Source organism: Eretmochelys imbricata, chromosome 4 (assembly GCF_965152235.1).
Source record: "Eretmochelys imbricata isolate rEreImb1 chromosome 4, rEreImb1.hap1, whole genome shotgun sequence".
Taxonomy (NCBI): domain Eukaryota; kingdom Metazoa; phylum Chordata; order Testudines; family Cheloniidae; genus Eretmochelys; species Eretmochelys imbricata.
Window position 1 is genome coordinate 135,461,178 of NC_135575.1, and position 27,174 is coordinate 135,488,351.

Consider the following 27,174-nt stretch of genomic DNA (forward strand, 5'->3'; position numbering starts at 1 on the left):
AGAAATCACCACCTGTGGTGGTGACAGTGGAACAGCTGGTAGACTGCTAACTCTACTCCCAATAATCTGTAGCCATGTTGGCCATCACTGTGCCTTCAGCCTGCATGTAAGCCAAATTCTTCCCTGCTTATCTTTGTTCCAATGTTACTGCAGAGTCACAGTGTCTCAAAGATTGTGTGTACATGCTGTTTCCGATTAGCTGTAATATTTAAACGATAAGAGTTATTATTTTTTCTCAGTAGAGAGAACATACAAACAAAATAACTGGCAATAGCATGCTTCTCTCTGCTGTGATCTTTCTTGTCAGCTGGAGCATGGTGTGAAGGATGTTTCCAATTTAGGGGGGCTGGTTTGTTTTCTTTACACAAACTTGTGTGTATAAAAAAGCAAAAAATCCTGCCAATTGGCACAACTTGTTATCAGACACAGAACTCTCTGCTTTTCCCAAACAACTGAAAACAAAGTAAGTGGCAGCAAGAAGCAGTAGGTTGCTGTGGGACACTTGCTTCTAAGCACTGATTCAGTCTGACTCAGTCTGATATTATTCTCATTCACAGTTGACATAAAGGTGTAAAAATTATATCTACGTAATATTTTTCAAATACCCAGAAGATTCAAAGTGATGATTATACAAGGTGTTATTCCTCCAAAAGAGGAAAAACTGATACTGCTAGAAATTGTGAGATGGATTTTTTAACACCAGATTCCCCACCCACAACCACGTCAGCATGTTTGTGCATTCCTTTGTCTAACTAAATAAAAACCTCAATGAGATCTGGAGTAGAGTGACCTGGGAAAAAGAAATCAGTCTGACTGCTGAAGCCTGGGAAGAGAGCCCTTTCTGAGAGATGGAAGACAATCCCTCCCTTGCCCACAAATTCATTTTGTAGATCACTCAGTTCTAGGGCAATAACAATGAGCTTGGGGAGTCTGATTGACAAGAACTGAAAGAGGCTCCTACTCGAAAAAGTGACTCCGTAAAAAGGGTATTATTCTGCTTAGCGTATGTGCAATGTGCCTCAGGTAGCACATGACCAGGATTCATCACCAAATTTGGTCTGCTAGTTGGATCATTAGCTTCCCTGGCCCAGGCCAGATACTGATGGGGAGCACGACATGAACACTGAACCATGCCCCCGGATGGCATGATGCAGCTCCACATTTGTTGTCCCTGAAAAATGTCTGCTTATAATTTGATTAATTCACAAGTAAAAAGATTGCAAACTGCCAGGCTTGCACTCTCAAACTTGGTTCATTTCTTCTTGAACCTCACTGCCCATAATAAAGAATCTGTTAGACAAATCCTGCCAAGTCCACTGGGCAACCCCACACATGCAAACACCCTGTCTTCAAATGATGTCCTCAGTGACACCGGTGTAATATCATTGCTCACGTGGGGTTGCTTATCTGTAACTGAGTGGAGATTAGCACACATTCTCTTGCTGATGCAGAAGGAGAAACAGAATGCAGTTTATGTCTCTTAGCTGTGGACAATTTCCCCTCTGATTATACACTCTTCAGTGCAGTGACTCTGTCTTCCTGTTCATTTCCATACCACCTACTACATTTGTGATTTGATTATAATGAGAAGGGCTTTGGGCCACTACCATAACTCGAATAAATAACAGACTCTTCAGGGCTAGCAGGAATAAAACCCAGTTAGAATGTTAGAGGTTTGGTTCCAATTCTACAAAAACTGACATACACTTAACTTTGCTCACATGATTAGCTCCAACTTATTTTTGTGATTGAAGTAGTAGAGATGATGCCAAATGCACACAAGGAGCAGTTGTGTTGAGTAAGGAGGTGCCATTTTGACATAGTCCCATCTGAGACAGGAACCTGATTTCAGACGTGAGCAATACAAGTGTCTGCTGGGAGCCCCACACAGAATAGCAACTCGTGTGTTGACCTTGTACTTCACTCTAGCAGTGGGAACAGAGTGAGAAACAAGATGTGGTGCAAACCACACTCTTGCAGTTTGAGGTCTCACAAATCAGGAGGCTGGACCTGCAGAGAGACAGTATTTTTCTGCTCTCATTAACCGTAGCAACAGAGATAATGTTAGCTTTCCTACAGCATGGCTGATGATTCATACTGTGTGGGGGTCCAACTATAGCACATTGTAAAACTGCAATGTTTTTATTATTACGGTATTGCAATGGGCATTGAGACCAATATTTTCAAACCTGGGTGTCAAAAGGGAAGTAGCTAAATGTATGGCCTAATTTTCAAGGTGATGAGCACGAACATACATAAAAACTGTGGATGCCTAGCACCACTGCAAGCAAGGCTACTTAGACAGGTACCTAAATACAGACTTAGGTGCTTATGTCATCATGCTTATTTGCATAGTTTGGTCTGTTTGTATACAGCAAAGGTCTGATTGGCCAGCCGATCCTTTCTGACAATGTCTCAACCATGGACCAACTCAGAGCTGGGATTTCATCACCCAAAAGAGGAGGAAGATCCTTCTACCCTTAATGTGAAATTGGTAAAACACCAAGGAGATTTAATTTAGGGGGAAAAGTCCAACTCCATCCTCCCCGACTCAATTTCCCATCCCCAGTTGCAGAGTTTTGCATCATATTATTCTGTTACAAAATACATTGCCTAGTAGAATAAGAAAAAAAACATAGCATGGAAAAAGCAATAAGCACCTTTTCACTTCTGTTTTTCCATCTTCTCCCTATTCATATGCCGTTTCCATTTAACAAGCATTTTAGCTGAGTTTCCTTTTAAAATGTTAGAGGCTTTGGCTCCCATCCTACAAACACTTACACATGTGCTTAACGTTTGTCACATGAATAGTTTAGTGTATTTCAATGGGACTACTCATGTGAGCAAAGATAAGCATGTACGTCGGTAGCTGCACAACTGGGTTTAGTGGTTCCCGGGTTAACTAAAGCTTAGAGTGTTTCCCTTCTCCCAGACATAAAGAGCACTGGGTGATTCATCTAGCAGGTAATTCAGTTTCTCCATTGTTACTCAGCAGGTACCAAACCTGCTGCCACCATTAATTATAATGTAATAATAAATTGTAAACAAATCATGCATTTTTCTAATTCTACTCGTGTCAAAGAGAGTCTGAACATGCAGAACAATGACTTTCTTGAAAATGAACATGCATAATGAACACAAAGTACCTGTCTTCGCAGATCCCTCGTTTTTTTGGTCATCTTATCAATGGCAATGTTCAGTGGGTCCCCTTTTTCTTTTCTCCCAGTCTATTTAAAAAAATATGTTTTTACAGTTAGAAAAAAAACAGTTCAAAGATGCAAAAAATACAGTCTAAATATATAGGTTTTAAAATTCTGAAAATGTATCAAAAGAAGTATTTCAAAAGCCACCTAAATATCTATGTATACATGCAGTAAATCTATCTCTGTATTGTTTGCACCCATCACAGCACAAATCAAGGTTTCTTTTCAATATACGTTATCAACCACACTATTAGGGGGACGCTGCTGTGTATAGCAGATTTTTGAACAATTCATAAAAGGATAAAAAAGGGAGATTAATGTGACTCACTAGACCGTTCAGAACTTTTGCACTGATACATTATGTTTGCATGCTATAGCACTTGCTGCCAAAATCTGGCAAGACCTCTCACTATATAACAAATATTAAGAGTTTCTAATCTCTGTCCTGCCAGGCGGTGGGTATGTTAAACACGATAATAAGCAGCAAAACAGCTTGAGGACAGAATGAAAATGTTCCATATGACTGTAACAAGAATTGTACTGGCAGACGTTAGATATAGTATAAAGGAGACTTCCACTTAAAACGCTCTCTTGTGCAGGAAGTCTCGAAGCACAGATTCTCAATGAAGATTAAAAAGGGGAGGGGAAGAAAGGGGAAGTTTTTTGCAGCTTAGTGTTAAAAAAAAAAATAGTTTTAAAATTCCAAGGTACAAAAAAGCTTTAAGTGACTGTCAGATGTATTATCTTTCTTTTAAGAGAAGGCTGCTTCTTAACGATTTGTTAAATTTTGTATCACATTGAAATCCATTTGATAAGGGTTTTTTTTTTATGAACAACAAAGATCTCTATAATCCTTTCTCCCATTTTCTTTTCCCACATCTGTTTTCAAATATCATATTTACAATTATCCCCCACATACCATTAACCAAGATTTTGTACTTCCAACAGAGCCTAACTGCATATGTTTCTAGGATCTACTGAAAATTCACTTTCAAAAGGTTTTTTAAACATACCCTTTCAATAATGATTTCTCTAAGACATATGACTATGCTATCAACTCTAAACGGTCATCTTCTCATCCTCCGCTTTAACAAGTTAGCTGAGTCAATGTTTGAGTTGCATTACTGTAATGTTAATTTTGATAAAAGGCCAATGCATTTATAATCATTCAGGAATCTGTAAATCCTCTTTTCTCAATCTCGAAATTCAAACATTACAGTAGCAAACGACAATAAGATTTCAAACAAAATACAATTTTACTCCTTAGGTTCAGAAAAAAAATATCAATGATAAACCGATTGAAGTGAATTGTACACACCCACCGGAGAGAACAGGAACAATATACCCCTTCAATATTTTACAACAGAAGATATTTGTGTAGCCCACTGGTGAGTTTGCATTACAGGTGTGTCTTTCCCCCTACCCCAAGTCCCTAGTGTGTCAGTCAAGTTAGTGGGCACCATGTTTTTAAGTGGTTAGCCTACAGTTTGTCAAGGTGAAATTTAACATAAAAAAGGAAAGAGATTTGGACTGATATGATATGTAATCAAAACATATTTAAATTGTGGCAACAGAAGAGAGATTGTCAAGTGTGCTGGTCTATATAATATATAAATACAGTCGAGGTGCTAGTTTAAACTTAGAATATAAAGTGGTACTCTCATAAAAAAAAAATCCAGTAACTCTGTTATATATATATTAACTGTTTGCAGTAACAAGGGTTGGTGACATTAGTATTCAATGCCACTTTCATTTCTCTGTTGTGTGACTCCATGTATGTAATGTTATGTAAGGTCTCTCTTTCTCCTCTCTCTTCTAGCTGGCTACCGGGTGAAGTTCTGATCACAGAGCTGTGGCAAGAGGTACAACTGTATGAAATGTTTTAATCCACGTATTGCTGTCATAGGGATAATACCTCATTGTTATGTAAAAAGAGCTGCTGATAAACAATGCAAGTTACTCTGCATATTAGCAAAATGATAATAATTAATAAGCTAATCAACAGAATTTAAAGCCACTTCAGGATGAACTTTTTAAATAGTCACATCACTACGCAACAATTGACTAGCATTTTTGTACTAATTTGGTGCAGTGTAAATTTTTCTTGGGTCCTTCCTTGATTTCAGTGATGCAGGATCAAGCAATTCCATTTAGCACCCATTAAATTGGATCATAAAGCTGCCCTGACCAGGCAGCTGGTAATTCCCCCAGAGTTCAACCCTCTCAGTGCAGGGGCCAAGCCAGGGCTGATGAGGGACAAAGATAGAGCGTGCTGTGCTGTGGCTATCTCCAGCCATTCTAAGAGCCATTGCAAGGCACAATAATTTGTAGCAGCGAACCTGAGGATTGTCTAAATTATGCCATGGACTGAACCAAAATCAAAAGTCCTGGGGGAGAACAGAGATGGGATACATCCATATTTTTCTCGCTTCCCCTCCCCCTCACAACCAGGTCCTGTGCAAGCAGAACTCTACTGTAGCTGAGGATCTAGCCTTTGCAATTCAGTTGTGAATGTCCCAAATGTAATTTCTTGGGAGACTGTTCTGATGTCTTACACGACTACTCACGCTCAGGATAATTCTGGGTGACATTCAGCCTAAATGTACACCATCTTAATTTCAACACACGATTTTGATTGACCCAACATGCTTTGGAAGTCATGTCACTCCCTCCTGAGAAATTCCTCTGTCATTGCTGTTTACATTTCTAAAGGGTTACAATGCCTCCCCCAGTACACAGTTTTAAACAGGAGAGCAAGACAAACACCTTAAATAAATAGCATTATTGGCAAAAATGGTAGGGCACATGATGTTACATAGCATCCAGCAGCTCTGTCAAATCCCATCTGTTGTTGGCTGAAAATATATATGTTATAAAAATTTATTTATTGTAGTCTTTAAAAACTCTTGTATAGAAATTGTTACGGGGTAGATCTTCTGCCTGCGTTCCTTGAAGGGAACTGACTGACAAAATGAGGCCTATACCCGATATCATGGTATTTCTCTGATCCTCCCTTCCAATCCAGGGGGCATGAAAAGTACTTTGGAAGTGTGAGAGAGAGATGCAAAACCAATGGCATGTGTGGAAGAAGGGAATGTGGGGCCCACACAGCCCCAGACATGGGAGGGAGAAGGAAATGGGAGGCCCAAAGAGGCTCTGGCATGAGAGGGTAGAATGGAGTAACCCAGATACAGGGGAAGGTGGAGATGCGGGGCACACGCATCAGCTTCAGCCAGGTCAGTGATTCCAGCATCACAACTCAAGCTTAACTATTCACGTATTATATCTCTGTCAGGACATTTTCACAGTACCATCTCCATCAATTTTAGTACCATCCAAATAGCCTGGGAGCCATTCCTCGCCTTGTCTGATTTCTTTTCAGCCAACTGGGATGGGTCTTTTTCAATGGGCTCCTGACAAATATTTGGGGGGAGGGATAGCTCAGTGGTTTGAGCATTGGCCTGCTAAACCCAAGGCTGTGAATTCAATCCCTGAGGGGGCCATTTAGGGGGTTCTGGGGCAAAACTGGGGATTGGTCCTGCTTTGAGCAGGGGGTTGGACTAGATGACCTCCTGAGGTCCCTTCCAACTCTGATATTCTATGAATCTATTAGCGATTATCTTCAAAAAACTGTGGAAGATGAGAAAGATTCCAGAGGATGGGAAACGGACAAATATAATTCCAATCTATAAAAAAGGGAAATAAGGACAACCCAGGAAATTACAGACCAATCAGCTTAACTTCAGTACCCAGAAAAATAATGGAGCAAATAATTAAACAATAGATTTGCAAACACCTAGAGGATAATAAGGTGATAAGTAACAGTCCGCAAGGATTTGTTAAGAACAAATTGCATCAAACCAACCTAAAAGCTTTCTTTGACAGGGTAACAAGCCTTGTGACTAGGGGGGAAAGCCATTCCCAGAGAGCAGTTATCAACTGCAGTCAAACTGGAAGGGCATATCTAGTGGGGTCCTGCAGGGGTCAGTTCTGGATCCAGTTCTGTTCAATATCTTCATCAATGATTGAGATAATGGTATAGAGAACACTCTTATAAAGTTTGCAGACACTTTTGCAAAAAAAGCAATTATCATTCTGGGATGTATTAGCAGGAGTTTTGTAGAGAAGACATGAGAAATAATTCTTCTGCTCTACTCCTCGCTGATTAGGCCTCAGCTGGAATATTGTGTCCAGTTCTGGGCTCCACATTTCAGGAAAGATGTGGACAAATGAGATAAAGTCCAGAGAAGAGCAACAAAAATGATTAAAGGTCTAGAAAACATGACATGGGAGAGAAGATTGAAAAAACTGGATTAGTTTAGTCTAGAGAAGAGAAGACGGAGAGGGGACATGATAACAGTTTTCAAGTACATACAAGGTTGTTACAAGGAGAAGGGAGAAAAATTGTTCTTCTTAACCTCTGAGGATAGGACAAGAAGCAATGGACTTAAATTGCAGCAAGGGCAGTTTAGGTTGGACATTAGGAAAAACTTTCTGTCAGGATGGTTAAGCACTGGAATAAATTGCCTAGGGAAGTTGTGGAATCTCCATCACTGGAGATATTTAAGAGCAGGTTAGACAAACACCTGTCAGGGATGGTCTAGATAATAATCAATCCTGCCATGAATGAAGGGGACTGGACTTGATGACCTCTCGAGGTCCCTTCCAGTCCTATGATTTCATTGTTTCTGTGATGTCTATTAGCTGGGAAATGGGGATTTCATTACTCTCACAGCCTCAGCTTCCACTACAGTCTCAATTTATGGGAGCAGCCAAGCTAAGAATTTCCCCCTCCCACTCCCAGATAACTTCTCAGATGGTTTGTAAGCCTAAAAAGCTATTTACACATAAAAAGTTGGAGAGCACAGAGTGCTCAGCCTCCATGAACAACCAAGTGTGTGACACTCCAGTTATTTTCCCCCTCTCAAAACTCAACAGTCAAAAATACTTCCTGAACCATGAAACAGAAAAAACATTAACTGGCCTCCATAAATTGAGCAAAGTCAAAGTCAACAGTTGCCACAGAGTTATTTTTAAGCTAATACAATAACTCAATTTACTTAGAGCAAATAACGAGAGTATCCCAAATACTCCACGCACAGAATTAGGAGTCAGTGTGGAAGGAATTTCATCCGCCAGTGCAATGAGGTGTTCTAACATTTAGTGGTTTTTATTCTTAAGACAATTTTCTCATGAGCTGTTCACAGGTGCATGAAACTGAATTAAAGGTATATCTTTCTCTCTAAACATATTTCCATAACCACGATACCTGCTATTCCTTATACCTGCTTAGTAATCAAGACCCACTTTGACCAGCTTGAAGGCATTTACAGAACATTCTTTTGCAGCCCTAGAAATCATTATGGGGAAAAGAGTTGGGCAATACACTATGGTGTATTGTGTATGTGATGTTATCAGACTTTAGGGAGGAGGCTTAGCTATTACAGAGGAACTCTGCTGCCAGTTTTGCATAAAATTAAATACTACACAAATGTGAGTTATTAGAGTTAAAAAAAAACAACTCCTGAAACTGACACACACAACACAACTAAGGGTGAATTTATATTTTTTAATATTGGAGGTGCTTAGATAATTGTGATGATGAACATTATTATAAAGGCATAGAGATGAAAAAGGGACCTTGAGCTGAGATCATGTATGCTGAATAATCACTCAACTGAGCATTATTACTCAGCCTCAAAAGCTAGATTTGATTAGCCAGAAGAAAGGTGACTGTAAACCCATGTACAAACAGGGCTGAGGTAGGTGCTACACAGGACTCAAAGTTGCTTCTGTGATTACAGAGCTGCATTGTTCTGGTGCAGACAGACTGCACATTTGTTGTTATGTCACCAATAAAAAGGAAGACTTCAAAGTAAAAAGTATGGAAGAAACTACCTACTTTTCCCTTTAAGACGTCTTATCTGGAAGGCTAGACAGAATAATGGTTCAATTTATTACAATACAAAAAAAAACCCTTCTCCAGCTGTGTGAGAAGGAATCAGAAGATGCTATCGTTTTTACACACTCAGACACCTTCTGTCTTCTCTGCTCAGATAAGTGAAAGCTGGGATAGCTCAGTCTCATCATGTATGACATGCTGCATGACCAAGACAGACCTGCTGTCATTTATCCAGTAATTTAGCCCAAAGGAGACAGGTGTGAAGATTATCTATTGATCCAAAAGCTACCGTTCCTTAACATACTTTTAACTATCACCTTGGTAGATGCCTCCACGATTAGAGTTTATTCACAGCTGCAACACCATACTGTTAAGGTATACATTCATCTTCAAAAATATACCAGTCCTAATATCTTCTTTTCACTGCCGAACAACATCACTCTTTTAAAACTATGTTTCTGTTCAACATCTTCATAAAAGTGATGAACTGAAACGTAGTACTAGAAAAAACAGACAAAACAACAGACTCAAGTGGCAGCTTTAAGTGGGAAGATAGGAAAATATGCACTGGTATTTTTAGCCCTGTGGTCTATAAAAGGAGACTAAGTCAGGTCAGGAGAAGACTATTCCACCTATCCCATCAAATAAAGGTAAATGTCAATAATATTTGAAAACCCCAGGCTAAGTGGAGACAATGGTCAGGAAAATATATTTTGGATGAAAAGTCAGGTCCCCATATGAATAATCTGAATAGAATACTGCATTAGCCATACATTAAGTAAAAATATGTAATATCTGACATATTAAGAAAAACAACAAAAAAATTTGGAAGTTTTAAACACTTTCTCTCTCTCTCTGTATGTATATATCAGCCACATACAAACCAATTTTAACCAGATTAACTAGAGCAAAATAGGGATAGATGTTCAAATGACAAAGCTGCCAGAGAACAGTATACTAAGGAGATTTTAATGAGAATTAGCACCAGTTAACCTTTTGTCACTTGAGAAAGCCATATTTAATTAACCCTTTTTTATCTCTGCACCCTGGCACAGTAACATAGTTAGACACGGTTCAACATATATATCACAATTTCAATTGGCTAACATGCTTTGAATCACTTTGGGAAAACAGGCAATGGTTTAACGCTCAGCTGAATCTTTACTGTGGAAAAAATTGCCTACATTTACGTCATCTTTTTTAGAAAAATTCATCCTATTTAATTTTATACTTTCCCCAGCTTTAGTTTAAGAAAGGGCCTTCCACTCATCTATTAAAAAAAAAAAATCTTCTGCTTCCTTCTTTCTAGCACCCTCCCAAGAAGACAACAAACCTTTTTAACTCTTAGACACATGGGGTGAATTTCTGGCTCCACTGAAGTCAATGGCAAAACTCCCATTGACTTCACTGGGGCCAGGATTTCAACTATGCTTTTAAGTAATACCAGGATATATTTTCATTTTTGAATAGTAGAAATGCCTCCTAATAATATGCACTCACTCAATCTGTCCTAATTCAAAGTGTGTGCCTGTAACTGTGTACACACACAATTTTGTTAGGGATTTATCACATACTAAGTTTTAATGTGTACGTCCCATTTTTCTCTTGTCTATTTCCATGATTAAGTGAAGGAGCAGTGGGAAACTTTGCATAGATCAGGAAAAGAGCCCCACTTGGGATTCTTATTCCTAGACAAGCCTTTCTTGTTAATACTGTTGTTTATGTAGAGGCATTTACATAGAGGTAGGCTGGCTCAACTCACACAGAAAATCTGCAAGGACAGAGCAGAAAGATTACTGTATGTTAACTACCTTGCCTAACTGACCTATTGTGTTTATTCAGGGACCTTCCAAGCTTTAAGTCAGTTCCAGGCTATGGCTCAGTGGAGACTAGTAACTTGTTCATTAACACAAGTGCCAAACTCAAAATTCCCTCCAACTGTCTTCATGGGTTTTCAATCACATTAAACATCTCCAGACAGATCTTTGTTGGTGTAATTAGCACTATCGCCCTGCCAGTGGCATCAGTTCGCTCTCTGTACACAGCATCACAGAGATGCAGATATAACAGTCATAAAGGCATGTGCCTCTCCAGCATACCCCTTTTGGCCTGTTGTGGCCCTGAAGGCAAGTTGCACTCAGTGCCCCTGGGGTCTTTTCAAAGTTACCCAGACGAGTTCAATCCCTCTTTGCAGGTCTGGTTTACTCTCTCATTCTACAGAGGGTAACTTACTTATTTAGCCACTCAAGTTCACACCCACCCATTCTCACACCTGTGTCAAAATCCTGCTCAGTTTCCACCCATGTGCAGGAGGTCCCAGCCCTCCTCCCAGAACTGGGTTCAGACAATCCTTCCGTCCCTCTCCTTAAGACTGGGGCCTCTTTTCCTTGGAGCTGGAGTCCTACTTTGGGCCAGCTGTCGAGCCTGCGGCAGCTTCTCCTCCAGCTGGCCCTTTTCCCAGTCACCCTCAGGCTGGGAGGGTTCAGCAGGCCTATTTCCCCCTGCTGCTGTCTTCTCCCTAAACTCTGGGCCCTCATAGAAGCCTTCTTGCTCTCTGCAGTGTCTACAGGTATCTGCCCTCTATGCAGGAGGAGGGCAGCATTTATGCTTGCTCCTACTGCTAGCTCATTCTTCTTTGCCTGGGGAAGAGAAGCACTTTGTCCCATCCTCTCAGCACGGTTCCAGATCATAGTCCCTTAAAAAAATACAGAACAGGAGTCCCTGTAAATGCTACTTCTTCCTGGGACCCCTTTCCTCTCCCCATATCTCCTCAGGCATTGAATATCCGACCAGCCCAAACTGTTAAAAGGCTATGGCACATGATGCGGAGTATAGACCAGACGGCAGTATCCCCTTTAAAGGGCCAGCTACCCACACATATTTGGTTTTGGCATGCACAGTAAAATGAAGGCAATGTAAGAGGAGTAAACCATGAGATGGAGAACATGTTAATATGTTTGGAGCACAAAGCTTCATTATGTATATGAATTCAATGTCTGATTTCTATAACTCCACTATAAACAATAACGTGTAGATGTGTTCCCTGGTTTACTGTGTCACACAGATGAATGTAATTTGGCCTGGGATGCTTAAACAATTAGTAATATATTAGTAATGTGGAAACAATCCAATATTCCAGTCAAGAAAGGCTCCTATTTAGCCTTCATCACCGTCACATCTGAGCAGCTTCCTGGTGTATGTCAAATGATGTGACTAACATTTATCTCTCATCTTCTCATCGGGGTGGGGGGGGGGAGGTAGGGGATTGTGGTGTAGGGGAGTGTTTCTGTTGACTTCAGTAGGCTTCAGAGACCCCAATCAGGATTAGGGCTTGATTACACTCATTGCTGCAAACAGCAATTGCCATTAAAAATACCACATATACCAGTTATCACAAAGTGGTTAATTAGTGGACAAAACATATTCTTCTGATGCTACTCTGTGATGCTGAACTTATGGGAACATTATGGCTCTGCAATGGCAAACGGTTTATTTATGTAAACAGTACATCCAGCTATGCATGACTGTAGTATGTATTTTTTCCACAACATTTGTTGTGCATGTTAGCCCCAGAGCCATTCAAGATCCAGGATAGTTTCCATAACGATACATAAATACCATTGAGCCGTTTAAAAGAAAAATTGCAAGAGGGGAAAAAGTTGGAGGTTTCAAAGGTGGGAGAAAAGGCTTAAATAAAACACCAATATTTTTTAGTTAGTATCATCAAAAATATTAGATAAACTGACCATTGTTTCAATCATCTGCCTGTTACTTTAATATTAAACATCACTGTATAAATGCTATTTGCATAGTCAGTATTCACTAAAAAATGGGGAATAACTGGCTCAGCAGTGATACTGCTGAAACGGAAGTGGTGCTTCCAGTGGCTCACAAATTGAATACGAGTCAACAACGCGATGCAGCTGCATAAAAGGCTAATATCATTTGCGGGTGTATTAACAGGAGTGTCGTGTGTAAGACACGGGAGGCAACTATCCCACTCTACTTGGAATAACAAGTAGATTGGAATAACAGAGACTTGGTGGGATAACTCACATGACTGGAGTACTGTCATGGATGGTTATAAACTGTTCAGGAAGGATAGGCAGGGCAGAAAAGGTGGGGGAGTAGCACTGTATGTAAGGGAGCAGTATGACTGCTCAGAGCTCCGGTACGAAACTGCAGAAAAACCTGAGTGTCTCTGGATTAAGTTTAGAAGTGTGAGCAACAGGAGTGACGTAGTGGTGGGAGTCTGCTATAGACCACCGGACCAGGGGGATGAGGTGGATGAGGCTTTCTTCCGGCAGCTCGCGTGCCCTGGTTCTCATGGGTGACTTTAATTTTCCTGATATCAGCTGGGAGAGCAGTACAGCAGTGCATAGACAATCCAGGAAGTTTTTGGAAAGCGTAGGGGACAATTTCCTGGTGCCAGTGCTAGAGGAGCCAACTAGGGGGGGAGCTTTTCTTGACCTGCTGCTCACAAACCGGGAAGAATTAGTAGGGGAAGCAAAAGTGGATGGGAATCTGGGAGGCAGTAACCATCAGTTGGTTGAGTTCAGGATCCTGACACAGGGAAGAAAGGTAAGCAGCAGGATACGGACCCTGGAGTTCAGGAAAGCAGACTTCGACTCCCTCAGGGAACGGATAGGTAGGATCCCCTGGGGGACTAACATGAAGGGGAAAGGAGTCCAGGAGAGCTGGCTGTATTTCAAGGAATCCCTGTTGAGGTTACAGGGACAAACCATCCCGATGTGTCGAAAGAATAGTAAGTATGGCAGGCGACCAGCTTGGCTTAACGGTGAAATCCTAGCAGATCTTAAGCATAAAAAAGAAGCTTACAAAAAGTGGAAGGTTGGACATATGACCAGGGAAGAGTATAAAAATATTGCTCGGGCATGTAGGAATGAAATTAGGAGGGCCAAATCGCACCTGGAGCTGCAGCTAGCGAGAGATGTTAAGAGTAACAAGAAGGGTTTTTTCAGGTATGTTGGCAACAAGAAGAAAGCCAAGGAAAGTGTGGGCCCGTTAATGAATGAGGGAGGCAACCTAGTGATGGAGGATGTGGAAAAAGCTAATGTACTCAATGCTTTTTTTGCCTCCGTCTTCACGAACAAGGTCAGCTCCCAGACTGCTGCGCTGGGCATCACAACATGGGGAATAGATGGCCAGCCCTCTGTGGAGAAAGAGGTGGTTAGGGACTATTTAGAAAAACTGGACATGCACAAGTCCATGGTGCCGGATGAGTTGCATCCGAGAGTGCTAAAGGAACTGGCGGCTGCGATTGCAGAGCCATTGGCCATTATCTTTGAAAACTCGTGGCGAACGGGGGAAGTCCCGGATGACTGGAAAAAGGCTAATGTAGTGCCAATCTTTAAAAAAGGGAAGAAGGAGGATCCTGGGAACTACAGGCCAGTAAGCCTCACTTCAGTCCCCGGAAAAATCATGGAGCAGGTCCTCAAAGAATCAATCCTGAAGCACTTACATGAGAGGAAAGTGATCAGGAACAGTCAGCATGGATTCACCAAGGGAAGGTCATGCCTGACTAATCTAATCGCCTTCTATGATGAGATTACTGGTTCTGTGGATGAAGGGAAAGCAGTGGATGAATTGCATCTTGACTTTAGCAAAGCTTTTGACACGGTCTCCCACAGTATTCTTGTCAGCAAGTTAAGGAAGTATGGGCTGGATGAATGCACTATAAGGTGGGTAGAAAGTTGGCTAGATTGTCGGGCTCAACGGGTAGTGATCAATGGCTCCATGTCTAGTTGGCAGCCGGTGTCAAGTGGAGTGCCCCAGGGGTCGGTCCTGGGGCCGGTTTTGTTCAATATCTTCATAAATGATCTGGAGGATGGTGTGGATTGCACTCTCAGCAAATTTGTGGATGATACTAAACTGGGAGGAGTGGTAGATACACTGGAGGGCAGGGATAGGATACAGAGGGACCTAGACAAATTGGAGGATTGGGCCAAAAGAAATCTGATGAGGTTCAATAAGGATAAGTGCAGGGTCCTGCACTTAGAACGGAAGAACCCAATGCACAGCTACAGACTAGGGACCGAATGGCTAGGCAGCAGTTCTGCGGAAAAGGACCTAGGGGTGACAGTGGACGAGAAGCTGGATATGAGCCAGCAGTGTGCCCTTGTTGCCAAGAAGGCCAGTGGCATTTTGGGATGTATAAGTAGGGGCATAGCGAGCAGATCGAGGGACGTGATCGTCCCCCTTTATTCGACATTGGTGAGGCCTCATCTGGAGTACTGTGTCCAGTTTTGGGCCCCACACTACAAGAAGGATGTGGATAAATTGGAGAGAGTCCAGCGAAGGGCAACAAAAATTATTAGGGGTCTGGAACACATGAGTTATGAGGAGAGGTTGAGGACTGGGATTGTTTAGTCTGCAGAAGAGAAGAATGAGGGGGGATTTGATAGCTGCTTTCAACTACCTGATTCGTAGTTCCAGGGAGGATGGTTCTAGACTATTCTCAGTGGTGGAAGAGGACAGGACAAGGAGTAATGGTCTCAAGTTGCAGTGGGGGAGGTTTAGGTTGGATATTAGGAAAAACTTTTTCACTAGGAGGGTGGTGAAACACAGGAATGCGTTGCCTAGGGAGATGGTGGAATCTCCTTCCTTAGAAGTTTTTAAGGTCAGGCTTGACAAAGCCCTGGCTGGGATGATTTAATTGGGTATGGGTCCTGCTTTTGAGCAGGGGGTTGGACTAGATGACCTCCTGAGGTCCCTTCCAACCCTGATATTCTGTGATTCTATGATTCTACTTGGTACTGGTGAGGCCTCAGCTGGAGTCCTGGTTTCAGTTTTGGCACCACACTATAAGAAAGGTGTGGACAAATTGGAGAATCCAGAGGAGAGCAACACAAAGGATCAGAGGTTTAGAAAACCTGACCTCTGAGGAAAGGTTAAAAAAACCTGGGCATGTTTAGTCTTGAGAAAAGACGACGGGGTGCGGGGGGGGGGAGGGACCTGACAGCAGTCTTCAGGTATTTTAAGGGCTGTTATAAAGAGAAAAGTAATCAGTTATTCTCCGTGTCCATTCAAGGTAGGCCACGAAGTAATGAGCTAAATCTGCAGCATGGGAAATTTAGGTTAGATATTAGGAAAAGCTTTCTAATGATAATAATAATTAAGTACTGGAATAGGCTTCCAAGTTTGGGTGTGGAATCCCCATCATTAGAGGTTTTTAAGGATAGGTTAGAAAAACATCTGTCAGGGATGGCCTAGGTATACTTGGTCCTGCCTCAGTGCAGGGGGATGGACTAGAGGACCTCTCAAGGTCCCTTTCAGCCACAGGATTGTTACAGATAATACGTTTGAAAGTGTGTGTGGTATAATAGATAAGTGCAATTAATACAATAGTTAATTATATATTTCTACTATATAGCGACTTTCAACCCAAAGGATCCCAGAGTGTTTTACAAACTATAAACAGAACTTTGCTCTTCGTTTACATAACAAAGTCACTTTCTACTGACACTTCTAGGATGAAAAATACCCCATAATTGCATCTAACACAGTTGAGTAATTTGGCTGCTGCCTCCTGCACCAGTTAAATCCTCTGAATGGTCATCAAGTGGAGAATGTATTGCAGTAATCCAATCCAAACAGAAGGATATTCTTCTTTGCATGGCATGTCATCAGCCAGTAGAAATCAGAAAGACAAATATTGCAGCTGGATTTTAAAATGGCGGGATAATTGTATCACTAATATTACCTGTTAATTTCAGGGTGCTATGCCTCCATGAGTTCTCAAGAGTTCCTAAGGACACTATGTGCAAGTACACAGCTTCAATCCCTTCCTTTTCCACATAAGGTATTTGTGCTGTGACAGGGTGCTGGGCAAAGGGTTGCTGATTCAGCCCTCTGCCATGCCAGTTCCCATTTAAGGGAATACATTAGTGTTGGCCGGGGGTAACCTGGCCCTAATAGGGGAAGCAGAGACAGCTACCGCCTAATTAGCCCGGGGCTGTATAAAAGCCTCAGAGGAAGGAAGCCAGGGAGGGAGCAATGAAAAGGCAGGGAGTGGAAGCAGAAGTAGGGATGAAATGGTGGTGGGACCAAGCTGGTGACTAAACTGCACCAGTGATTACTAACCCCAGGGGATCAGAGTGACTTTGTGAACCTAACAGAGGCAGGAGCAAAAGGGGCCCTGCCATGCCTGTTACAGCGCACCTCACCACCTCTTTAGACACCCGAGTCCATAATTTGAAGCCAGTGACATTCTCAAAATTGCCACTCAGCTGCTGCCTAGCCCCTTAGGCGCCTAACCTTCTGCCTGTTGGCATTCATAAAGTCACCAAGCACTGATGGCATTACACAGCTAATGCACTGCTTGGCGCCCTCGCTCAAACCAAAGCCATGGGCACCCTTAAACTCTTCTTCTCTTCCTGCCTCTCTCCTCAGCATTTCACTCCTGGCCGTCTTGGACAGGATGAGAGTTGCTTCCTTAGGCACCTGACTCTCCCCATACAATGCACAGGGAGTCTAGGCACCTAACTCAGGGCTGAGACTTCCATTAGGTGGTGGCGCAATTAGGGGTGAGGCACTGCAATGTGTAAGTACCTTTACAGATCTGGCCCTACGGGGCAGGTTTTCAACAGTAGACAGGATTGGCACCTAGTAGTATTATGTAAAGCCTAATTCTCATTGATTTCAATGGCAGTTCGGTGCCTAACCTGCCTAGCTGCTTTTGAAAAGCTCCTATTAGGGGCTAGATACATAGAGGCAACTTAGGCCTGGCAATACCTAACTTTTAGGCACGTAGCTAATCAGTGGAATTCACAGCCCTGAGCATGTTTCCTTCATTGGGCCCTGTAGGCAAGATAGGCAGGATAACAACTACTTTGAGAATCCCACTGGGGCTGAGGCGAGAGATAGGTGTCTGGGCTCCTGTCTGAGGTGGCAGTGTGCAAACCCAGCAGCGGAAACTCAGGCACCTAGGGACTTTTACAGTGAAAATTTAGGCACTTAGGGAATGCAGATGCCTCTAGAGTTAGTCAGTAGCTGAGCAAGGATTTTGTGAAATGTGCCTAAATATTGGCCTAGCACCTCCTGGGAGTTTGAAAATCTGGGGTCAAGTGATCACTCACATTAAAACTACGTTCTAAGATAAAGAAATATAGGCACCACTTTGGGGTTGCTTTCATCACACTGACTTTAAAATTACAAGGAAGTAAACATTCAGGCTCTAGAAAGGACCAGCTCTAGGAAGTCATTGGCATTGCCTGGTACTCAGCACCTCGAAAGGATTAGGCTCTCAGGATATAATAATATATTTGTTGAAACTGGAACCTTGTATGCTAGAAAAATTATTCACATTTTTAGATATGTTTTTCTCAAGGCAACCTCAGTACAATTACATACATCGGCATACCAATTTAAAGGTTTGTACTGATAAGATCTTTAGAGTAGTTTAAGAATGCCTTTCAACTTGGATTGGCTATTGACAGTGCTAAACTGGAAAAAAAATAGCCGCGTTTCCATGGGATAAATCATACAGTTCGGCTCAGAAGACACTAATGTACAAAAATTGTTCTGTTACAATTTAGTGCTTACAAAAAAAAATACTTCTGGAGGCAGAAGCTCAGCTGGTGTAAACTGCCATACCTCCACTGCACGACAATTTACAGTTGATGAAGATCCATCGTCCTCACCTTTTCAATGAAAGCTTGCAGATGCCTTCATTTAGAAGGTCAGAATCACTTACTCTGGAAAGCTAAATTATTCTAATTTCTTCATTGCCAGCCATTTACATAGTGTCCACCACAAACTCCTAATTTAAGAACCAACTGCTTCCCAGCTATGAATTGCAATCTGCTTTTATATCTCCACTGCTCTGTTTCATAATCTCAGATGATTCAAGGAAAAGGGAAGAGGCAGTAAGCACATGTCCCCATTCACATGATGGGGCTATGTAAGGAAAAGAAGCTAGAATGAAATCATAACTCTCTTAACAAAATTACATTCTCATTCTATCAACAGTAATATGAATATTAATAATAAGTATAATAATACTTAATAACAATAATAATAATTTAATCTTCTCCACTGCTTTCTGCTCAAGAATCTCTAAGTGTTTTAAAAAGCTAACCACTGAAATTTTACAACAGTCCAATGAGTGGGTAAGAAAACTGTAGGGGTGAAACACATCAACTATTCTCACAGAACAGAGAAACTCCATGAAACTATTAAGACAAATAGCAAACAATACTAAGTGCATTTAAAATCCAAGGGAAACGTAAGGAGGTGCAATGGATTTCCCTAAATTACACTTTGGCAAGAATAGTTGGATTAGCACTCCTACTGTTTAAAAAAATGGCTATTTTTTACACTATGAGCTACAGGTAGTATGAATATAAATAGCAGTGTAGCTATGGGAGAACAGGCAGCAGGAGTGGATGCATGGCTTAGCCATGCCAAGTGCAAACTTGCCTGAAACAGATGGATATGTTCTCAGCAAGGCTAAGCTTCAGAGTAACAGCTGTGTTAGTCTGTATTCGCAAAAAGAAAAGGAGGACTTGTGGCACCTTAGAGACTAACCAATTTTTTGAGCATAAGCTTTCGTGATCTACAGCTCACTTCATCGGATGCATACTGCTAAGGCTAAGCTGTGCACAAAAGCAGGGAAAACACATCCCTACCTCATAGTGTACACATAGCTTAAGTGACCACAGCTGGCCAGAATCTGAGTTTTAAGTCTCATTCAAAGGACAATGTATCCAGCAAAATTCCTCTCCCCAACACCATGCTAATTAGACCCAAAATGCTGACTCACAGGATAAATGTCCCCAGATGAATTACCTATAACTTTTCCTGCAGCGCGAAGGCACACCTTGGAAATTTCCCTCTGAAGTACTGCTCAGGCCTCACCTTCTTTAGCTTTTTAGATCAAGCAGGATAACCACTAAGACAGTTCGACTACTAGGAACAACATTTTTAAAAAGTTATATTTGGCTACAATATTTGACCCTATTGTCTCCTGGGGGGGGTGTCTTTTTTCCCCTCTTTTCCTTCTGTTAGAGAAGCATTGTGAACAAGAACACATCACTTACAAAGGAAGAGATTTTTGGAAATGTGGACAAACAATTAGCAAAAAGGTAGGCATATCCAATCATGAGACTAGTTGCTGATTTACATGTAACTGCTTGTCTTAATGAACATGCTGAAGTGCCAACTGTAACTTTTAAAATATATTTTACCAGGTCTATTTATTTTTGGTTCATCTTTTACAGCATAGGTATCGCATCATCTTAAAAATCTGAGACAGAAAATATCTAGCCTATCTTCAAGAATTAATTGCAGGATTATTCTGGATAGTGCAATTGATAGTGCTTTGCCCAATCTGCTTTTAAATGTCTGGAGCAAGGGGTTTTCTACTACTTCACTTGGTTGAGTCCTTCCCAGATCTTGCCATAAGGGTATATATCCTGATATCATGTCTACATGTCCCTTTTCTCAATTTCCTCACATTATGTTCCTCCGGTGACCCTACACAATTTGTCTCCGTTCTCAATGTCCACACTCTATCTGATAGGTGGGTGTCAATGAAGGAAGTGTCCTCCTAAAATAAAATCTAATGTAAGGGACACAGGCAGTTAATACTGGAAGAGACAAACTGGTTTATAGCAGGGAATTAAATGCTTTTCAAATGTGCTTTCCTACTTTCTCCCCTACTCTGTCATCTCCCTCCTCCCCTCCGTGCCCTCTCTCTCTGTTTGCCAACCCATTCTCTGGGCCTCATTTAATTACAGTTTACACTGAAACCATATCTTCAAATGATTTGGGCCGATGTGCTTTTTCCATCAGTGAAATCACTGTTACTTTCCACCGCTAGCTTTCTCTTGGCATATTACTGTACTGCCTACATAATATCAGGTTAGTGCATGTGTCAAACTCTCTGAGAGCAATGACTTGTGTGTTTGGCAGCAAGCCTTTCCCAGTCTGGCACACCTCCAACGGAAAACCCACCTGCAAGCAAACAATGTGCATGAGAATTAATTGGACACATGCTGTAACTTTAGCTATCATTTTAAATTAATGGAGATGGAAGCAAGCCTGGGAAAGAAAATGACTTGATCCTCATTAATGTAAATAATGGATCACTATTGAATATTGCCTTCATCTTTGTGCCTGAATATTTCTAAGACATCACTACTCAGAGAGATAGAAGCGGCTGAAGTTTGAAACAAAAAATGAACTGGATCTAATTAAGCCCAAGAAGGAGAGATTCAAAAGAAGACAAAAAGGCAAGGATTGACTCTCTGTGTGTAATTCTTCTCCCTCTACGTACCAGACATAGTTGAGATATAGTAATAAACCTTAGACACTGTGTACTGTGTAGAAATGCTGCAATCTATTCCTGCCACCTCCTCAGATCAATGTGCTAAGTGATATCAATTCACGTTACTTGTCAGTTTAATTAGAGAAAGTGAAACACAATTACAGGGCATTAGTGCAAAGCCAGCATAAAACAGCAGAAGGCCCATTTGAGTTATTGGCGGCAATTAACTGCAGAAAGTAACTGTGCAACATTTTCATCACAATCTTTATTAAAATGTTAATCGAGAAAAACAGTTTAGCAAATACCATTATAAACTAATAGTGAATGAACTAATGTTTTTAATCTGTGCACTCATTAAACCCTTATATTCCTTTTTAGACTACAATTTTTGGCTTCTTTTTTGTTACTGTTTGTCAAAAAAAACAACAATTAAATGGAGCCTCTTCTACTCCCTCCATGCTTATGAAACTTTAAGGTTGCAAATCTAATTATGAAAAAAGAAGAATGTTTTTACTGCAATGTGAACTCAGGCATGCTACACATATCAGGCCTGTTCCTGCTCCCACTGAATTCAGTGAGAGTTTATCAGTTTACAATGCAAGTAGGATCAAGGCATAAAATGTATGGTATTAGGACATGATGCTGTAATTTATGTATGCCCAAAACTTCTACAGAATTCCATGGGAGTTTTGAATGCTCAAGAAATGCAGCCGCTGAATCGCCCAGATAGTAAGCACTTTCTTGAGCTTCCTTCAGTGGATATTTGTGCTCATATGCCATTTGTGCTTCAGGGATTCTACCATCATATTTTCAGACTGTCAGGCGATTGCACCTCTGCTGCAGTGAGCACTGCAGTGTGGCCCTCCTTTCCATCTGGCATATCTCTACCATCTTCCCTTCCCACTTTTAAACAAACACAAACCAATGTTTCCGTCCAAGAATTTTTTTCTTTATTGTGATTAATATTCTCTCATTTGCTTTTTACACACAACATTTCCCACTCCTCTTTGTAGTTGTATGACAGGGGTTATTATCATTAAAATAGTCTTATTTATTTGTTGTGAATTATTGTTCAGTAGCCAATGTGACCTGATGGGACAGTATATAAATAAAATTAATTTGGCCGAAGGATGGACGTTGCCACCCCACTTTTAGCACAGTGCATACATACATACTGGACCTATGTTCAAACCCATCACCCCCTTCTGGGGCTTACCTTGATTCTTAATTAAATTAACAAAAGCCTAGCAGAACTGTACTTGCACACATAAGCTTTAGTATTACATTTTCTACTGAGAGAGAGGATTTGTACTGCTCTCAGAACCATATTTCCATTTCCTTGCAGAGCTTTTCTACAGACTCATCCTGCAGGGCAGGTCAGGTGGATTTTGTTAATTGCTCCAAAGAACATTAAATATTAAGGGCCTGATTTGCCACTCACTTTCACCTTATGTAGTTATTTTCACATGTTGAAATTGCTACCAAATCATAATTCTCCACTCTTACTGGTAGTAGCATTTTACACTCCCTTTAACTTTCACCTTTTCTGTTCATGAGATATATAGGAATTAATGGGACCCACTTGGTCTGACAAGCAGAGTGATTTAGTGAACAGCTCTGCACTTTCACATATATTCCTGTGAACTGATATCTACTTACATATTATTGTTACATTTATGCAATGTGAGTTAATTTTGCTATGAGTGACAAAAAGGTACTAATAATGATTGATGATTAATTTTGATGATGATTAATATTTGACCCAATATTATATCTAACCTGAAAACACGCCGATAAAACCTATACACAACAGGCAAAACATTTAAGATAATAATAAAACCACTTTACTTTCTGCCTATCCTTTACAACTTCAAAGAGAAAAAAAAGCGTTACTGAGCATGGTGATTATTTTTAGTGCTTCACATGGTACATCTTCCTCCTAAGGCAAACCTTAAGTCAGAGAAGAGTCTCAAAGGGGCTAAAAGCAAGACAATCCTCTTTTGAACATCAGAATTAATCACTGCCACAAAGGCCTTGTCAAGGTTCCTCCCACACTCTGAACTCTAGGGTACAGATGTGGGGACTGCATGAAAAACCTCCTAAGCTTATCTTTACCAGCTTAGGTCAAAACTTCCCCAAGGTACAAAATATTCCACCCGTCGTCCTTGGATTGGCCGCTACCACCACCAAACAAATACTGGTTACTGGGGAAGAGCTGTTTGGAAACATCTTTCCCCCCAAAATACTTCCCAAAACCTTGCACCCCACTTTCTGGACAAGGTTTGGTAAAAAGCCTCACCAATTTGCCTAGGTGACTACAGACCCAGACCCTTGGATCTTAAGAACAATGAACAATCCTCCCAACACTTGCACCCCCCCTTTCCTGGAAAATGTTGGATAAGGAGCCTCACCAATTTGCATAGGTGACTACAGACCCAAACCCTTGGATCTGAGAACAATGAAAAAGCATTCAGTTTTCTTACAAGAAGACTTTTAATAGAAATAGAAGTAAATAGAAGTAAAGAAATCACCTCTGTAAAATCAGGATGGTAGATACCTTACAGGGTAATTAGATTCAAAACATAGAGAACCCCTCTAGGCCAAACCTTAAGTTAAAAAAAAATAGACAGAAATAGTTATTCTATTCAGCACAATTCTTTTCTCAGCCATTTAAAGAAATCATAATCTAACACTACCTAGCTAGATTACTTACTAAAAGTTCTAAGACTCCATTCCTGGTCTATCCCTGGCAGAAACAGCATATAGACAGACACACAGACCCTTTGTTTCTCTCCCTCCTCCCAGCTTTTGAAAGTATCTTGTCTCCTCATTGGTCATTTTGGTCAGGTGCCAGCGAGGTTACCTTTAGCTTCTTAACCCTTTACAGGTGAGAGGAGCTTTCCCCTGGCCAGGAGGGATTTCAAAGGGGTTTACCCTTCCCTTTATATTTATGACAGGCCTGTTTTAGGAACCACAGTGTAAATATTTCAAAGAATATTAAATGAAATAACACCACAGTGAAAACTAAGGTTCTGCTGTACAACCTGACATAGCTTTGAAAAACCTGTTAATTGTGGCCAGCTCAATTCTACTATTCTAATGGGTGGGATTTTCAAAAGAGCCTAAGGGAGTTTGTGCCCAAATCCCACTGAAATTCAGTGGAAATTGGGGGCTAGATCCTCAAAGGCAATTAGGCATCGGAACATCTAATTTCTAGATGCCATGGTACCCAGTGGAATCCACAGCCCTGCATTAGGTGCCCAGGACTCTCTATACAATGCACTGGGAGAGAGAGGTGCCTTAGAATGGGATCACAAATAGTAAATATCCAGGAGAGGGGCAGGGCCTAATCCCCATCCTTCTCAGGGATTTAGCCGCCTAAATCTGCACTGGAGGGAGGTGCCTATCTAGCCTGGGGATTCTCAGACATGAACCCTCCCCTGAAGACTGCCTCTGCCTCCTCCTCCTCCTTCCCCCCTCAGTCCATGGTAGTTTTGTGTAGGGTTAGGCATGCTCAGAGCATGCCTACCAGATTAGGCCCTGCAGGCAAGATAGGTAGGACAATGCCTAGTCTATGAATCCCGCTGGCAATTTGGTGTGACTGCGAGATGTACCCAGGAGCCTAGCCTGAGGCAGCTGTGTGCATGCTCACTGGAATTTAGGCACGGAAGAACTTTAGGTGCCGCCAGGGATAGGAGACAGTTGAGCAGGGGTTTTCAGGATCTTTTGGCTTATGCACCTAAAGCAGCAGTTAGGCACCTAAATCCTATTGTGGATCTAACCCTAGGTTTCCGGCTCCTTTGGGCTACATTAAACATCTCAGCCTGTGCTGCCAAGTCACTTAAGCAATTTCATTCAGTAAGACAACATATGGAAAATTTTCAAAAGGGCCCAAGGATTTAGGAGCTCAAATCCGATTTTTTAAAAAAATGGATTTAGGTTCCTACATTACTTAGGGCCAGATTATTAAAGATAGGTGCTTAAAGATGCAGCTAGGAAGCTGAAGCAGATATGATGCCTAAAGATGCAGATGGGATTTTCAAAATCAATGGGAGTTAGGCTCTTAGGCGCTTTTGAAAATTCTACCCGGTGCCTATTTGCATCTTTAAGCTTCAAGATATATTTAAGTATCTGGCCCTTAGGCCCTTTGAAAAATATATTCAACACAGTTTAATTTTGATGTATAAAGGTGTGAATTATTCACCAGGATGTCAATAACAATTCTAGAAGTAGCATAATAGAGCATTCCAGTTTCCTTGGCTTATTATTTTATTCCATATATACAATACATGATCATTTCCACTAGCAAAGGACTAGCATAATGGTTGAAAAGGTGTTTCCATAAAACAGCAACAATTACCAACGGTTCAACTACCTGTTCAGCATCATCCTGCAAGCTAGTGGCTGAGGTGGGATGAGAACCAATGAGCTCCTTCACCCAACGCCAAGTTCAATGTGCCAGGCCAATGCTGGCCTGCTTTCTTTAAGGCGTGAATTGGCTTTAAGGATGAGTCCGTTGTACGTGAGATGATCAAAATGTCTAAAGTCATTTTAGAAAATAAAATAAAGCTCTGCAGGAGAAACTCGATACCTTATCACACTGCATGGTGCTTTTCACAGAAAAAACTATTAAGTAAATTACTGAGTAAAAGTTACTGTGAATAAAAAGGCCTGCACTGTGAAAAACAATTATTCTAAAGTACCAAATGAACAGAAAAAGACCTCTTATTAAAGTAGTGCCACAATGTTATATGACCTCCCTAGTATCGTTTTGATCAATCTTTTTTCTCTCTTGGGCTGCATCTACACTATGAGCTGGGGTGATTGCCCTGCTTGCGGACACATCCTCGTGCTAGCTCTCATCAAACTAGTGGGGGTATAAATAGCAGTGTAGCGGTGAAAGCAGAGATAGCAGCAGTGTAGCCGTGCCGAGTACAAACCCACCTACCGTACCTGTAGACATCAGTGGGTGCGTACTCAGCTTGGCTACGTTATGTCTCCACTGCCACAACCCATGTTACGGTGCTGTTTATACTCGCATGAGCTCTAGGACAGCTAGCGTGAGTATGTGAGCAGGGGAATCCCATCCCTAGCTCATCGCTGAGATGTAGCCTTGGAGGAGCAGGTATAGAAAGGGAAACTTCATTTTCTAATGCCTGGAATTCCCAGACAGGATTCTCTCTCTCCGGACTCCCAGGAAATGCTCACTGTTCATCCTAATTATTTGTTTAGGCACAGGCGCCAGCTTCTAATTTTTCTCAGGGGTGCTCAACCCCTGCTCAGTCCCAGGCCCTGCCACCACTCCACCTGTCCTGTTCCCCCAAACCTCCACCCTGCCCCTTCCCCCAAGGCCACACACATGCCCTGCCTCTTGCCACCCCCTCCCCTGAGCACACCCCATCCCTGCTCATCCCCCTCTCCCAAGTGCCTCCTGCACACCGCTGAACAGCTATTCCACAGTGTGCAAGAGGCACTGGGAGGGAGGGGGAGGAGTTGATCAGCGGGGCCACCGACAGACAGGAGGCGCTGGGGGGAAGGACAGGAGCATGGCTGCTGGTGAATGCTAAGCACCTGCTAATTTTTCTCCAGGGTGCTCTAGCCCTGGGGCACCCACACAGTCAGCGCCTATGCTTTTAGGGTAATGTCCACTATGTGCTAGGTAATCTTCAGATAGAAGTGAAGCTACAGTTCCTGTCCCAATGAGCTGACAAGCTAAGGGCAAAGAGCCAAAACAAGCAGACACAGGTTAGGGAGATCAGTCTACTGCTGTGGCTATGCCA

The 27,174-nt window shown here is 41.7% G+C and overlaps 1 protein-coding gene across 4 annotated transcripts in view; it reads right to left on the reverse strand.

Moving 5' to 3' along the window:
* Positions 1-27,174, reverse strand: part of CTNNA2 (catenin alpha 2) — a 715,434-nt gene that overhangs the window by 161,846 nt on the left and 526,414 nt on the right. For all 4 annotated transcript variants that reach the window (XM_077814694.1, XM_077814693.1, XM_077814692.1 and 1 more), the window contains one exon: positions 3,147-3,227. In XM_077814694.1, the coding sequence (XP_077670820.1) occupies positions 3,147-3,227 (81 nt within the window). The remainder of the gene's footprint in view (positions 1-3,146; positions 3,228-27,174) is intronic.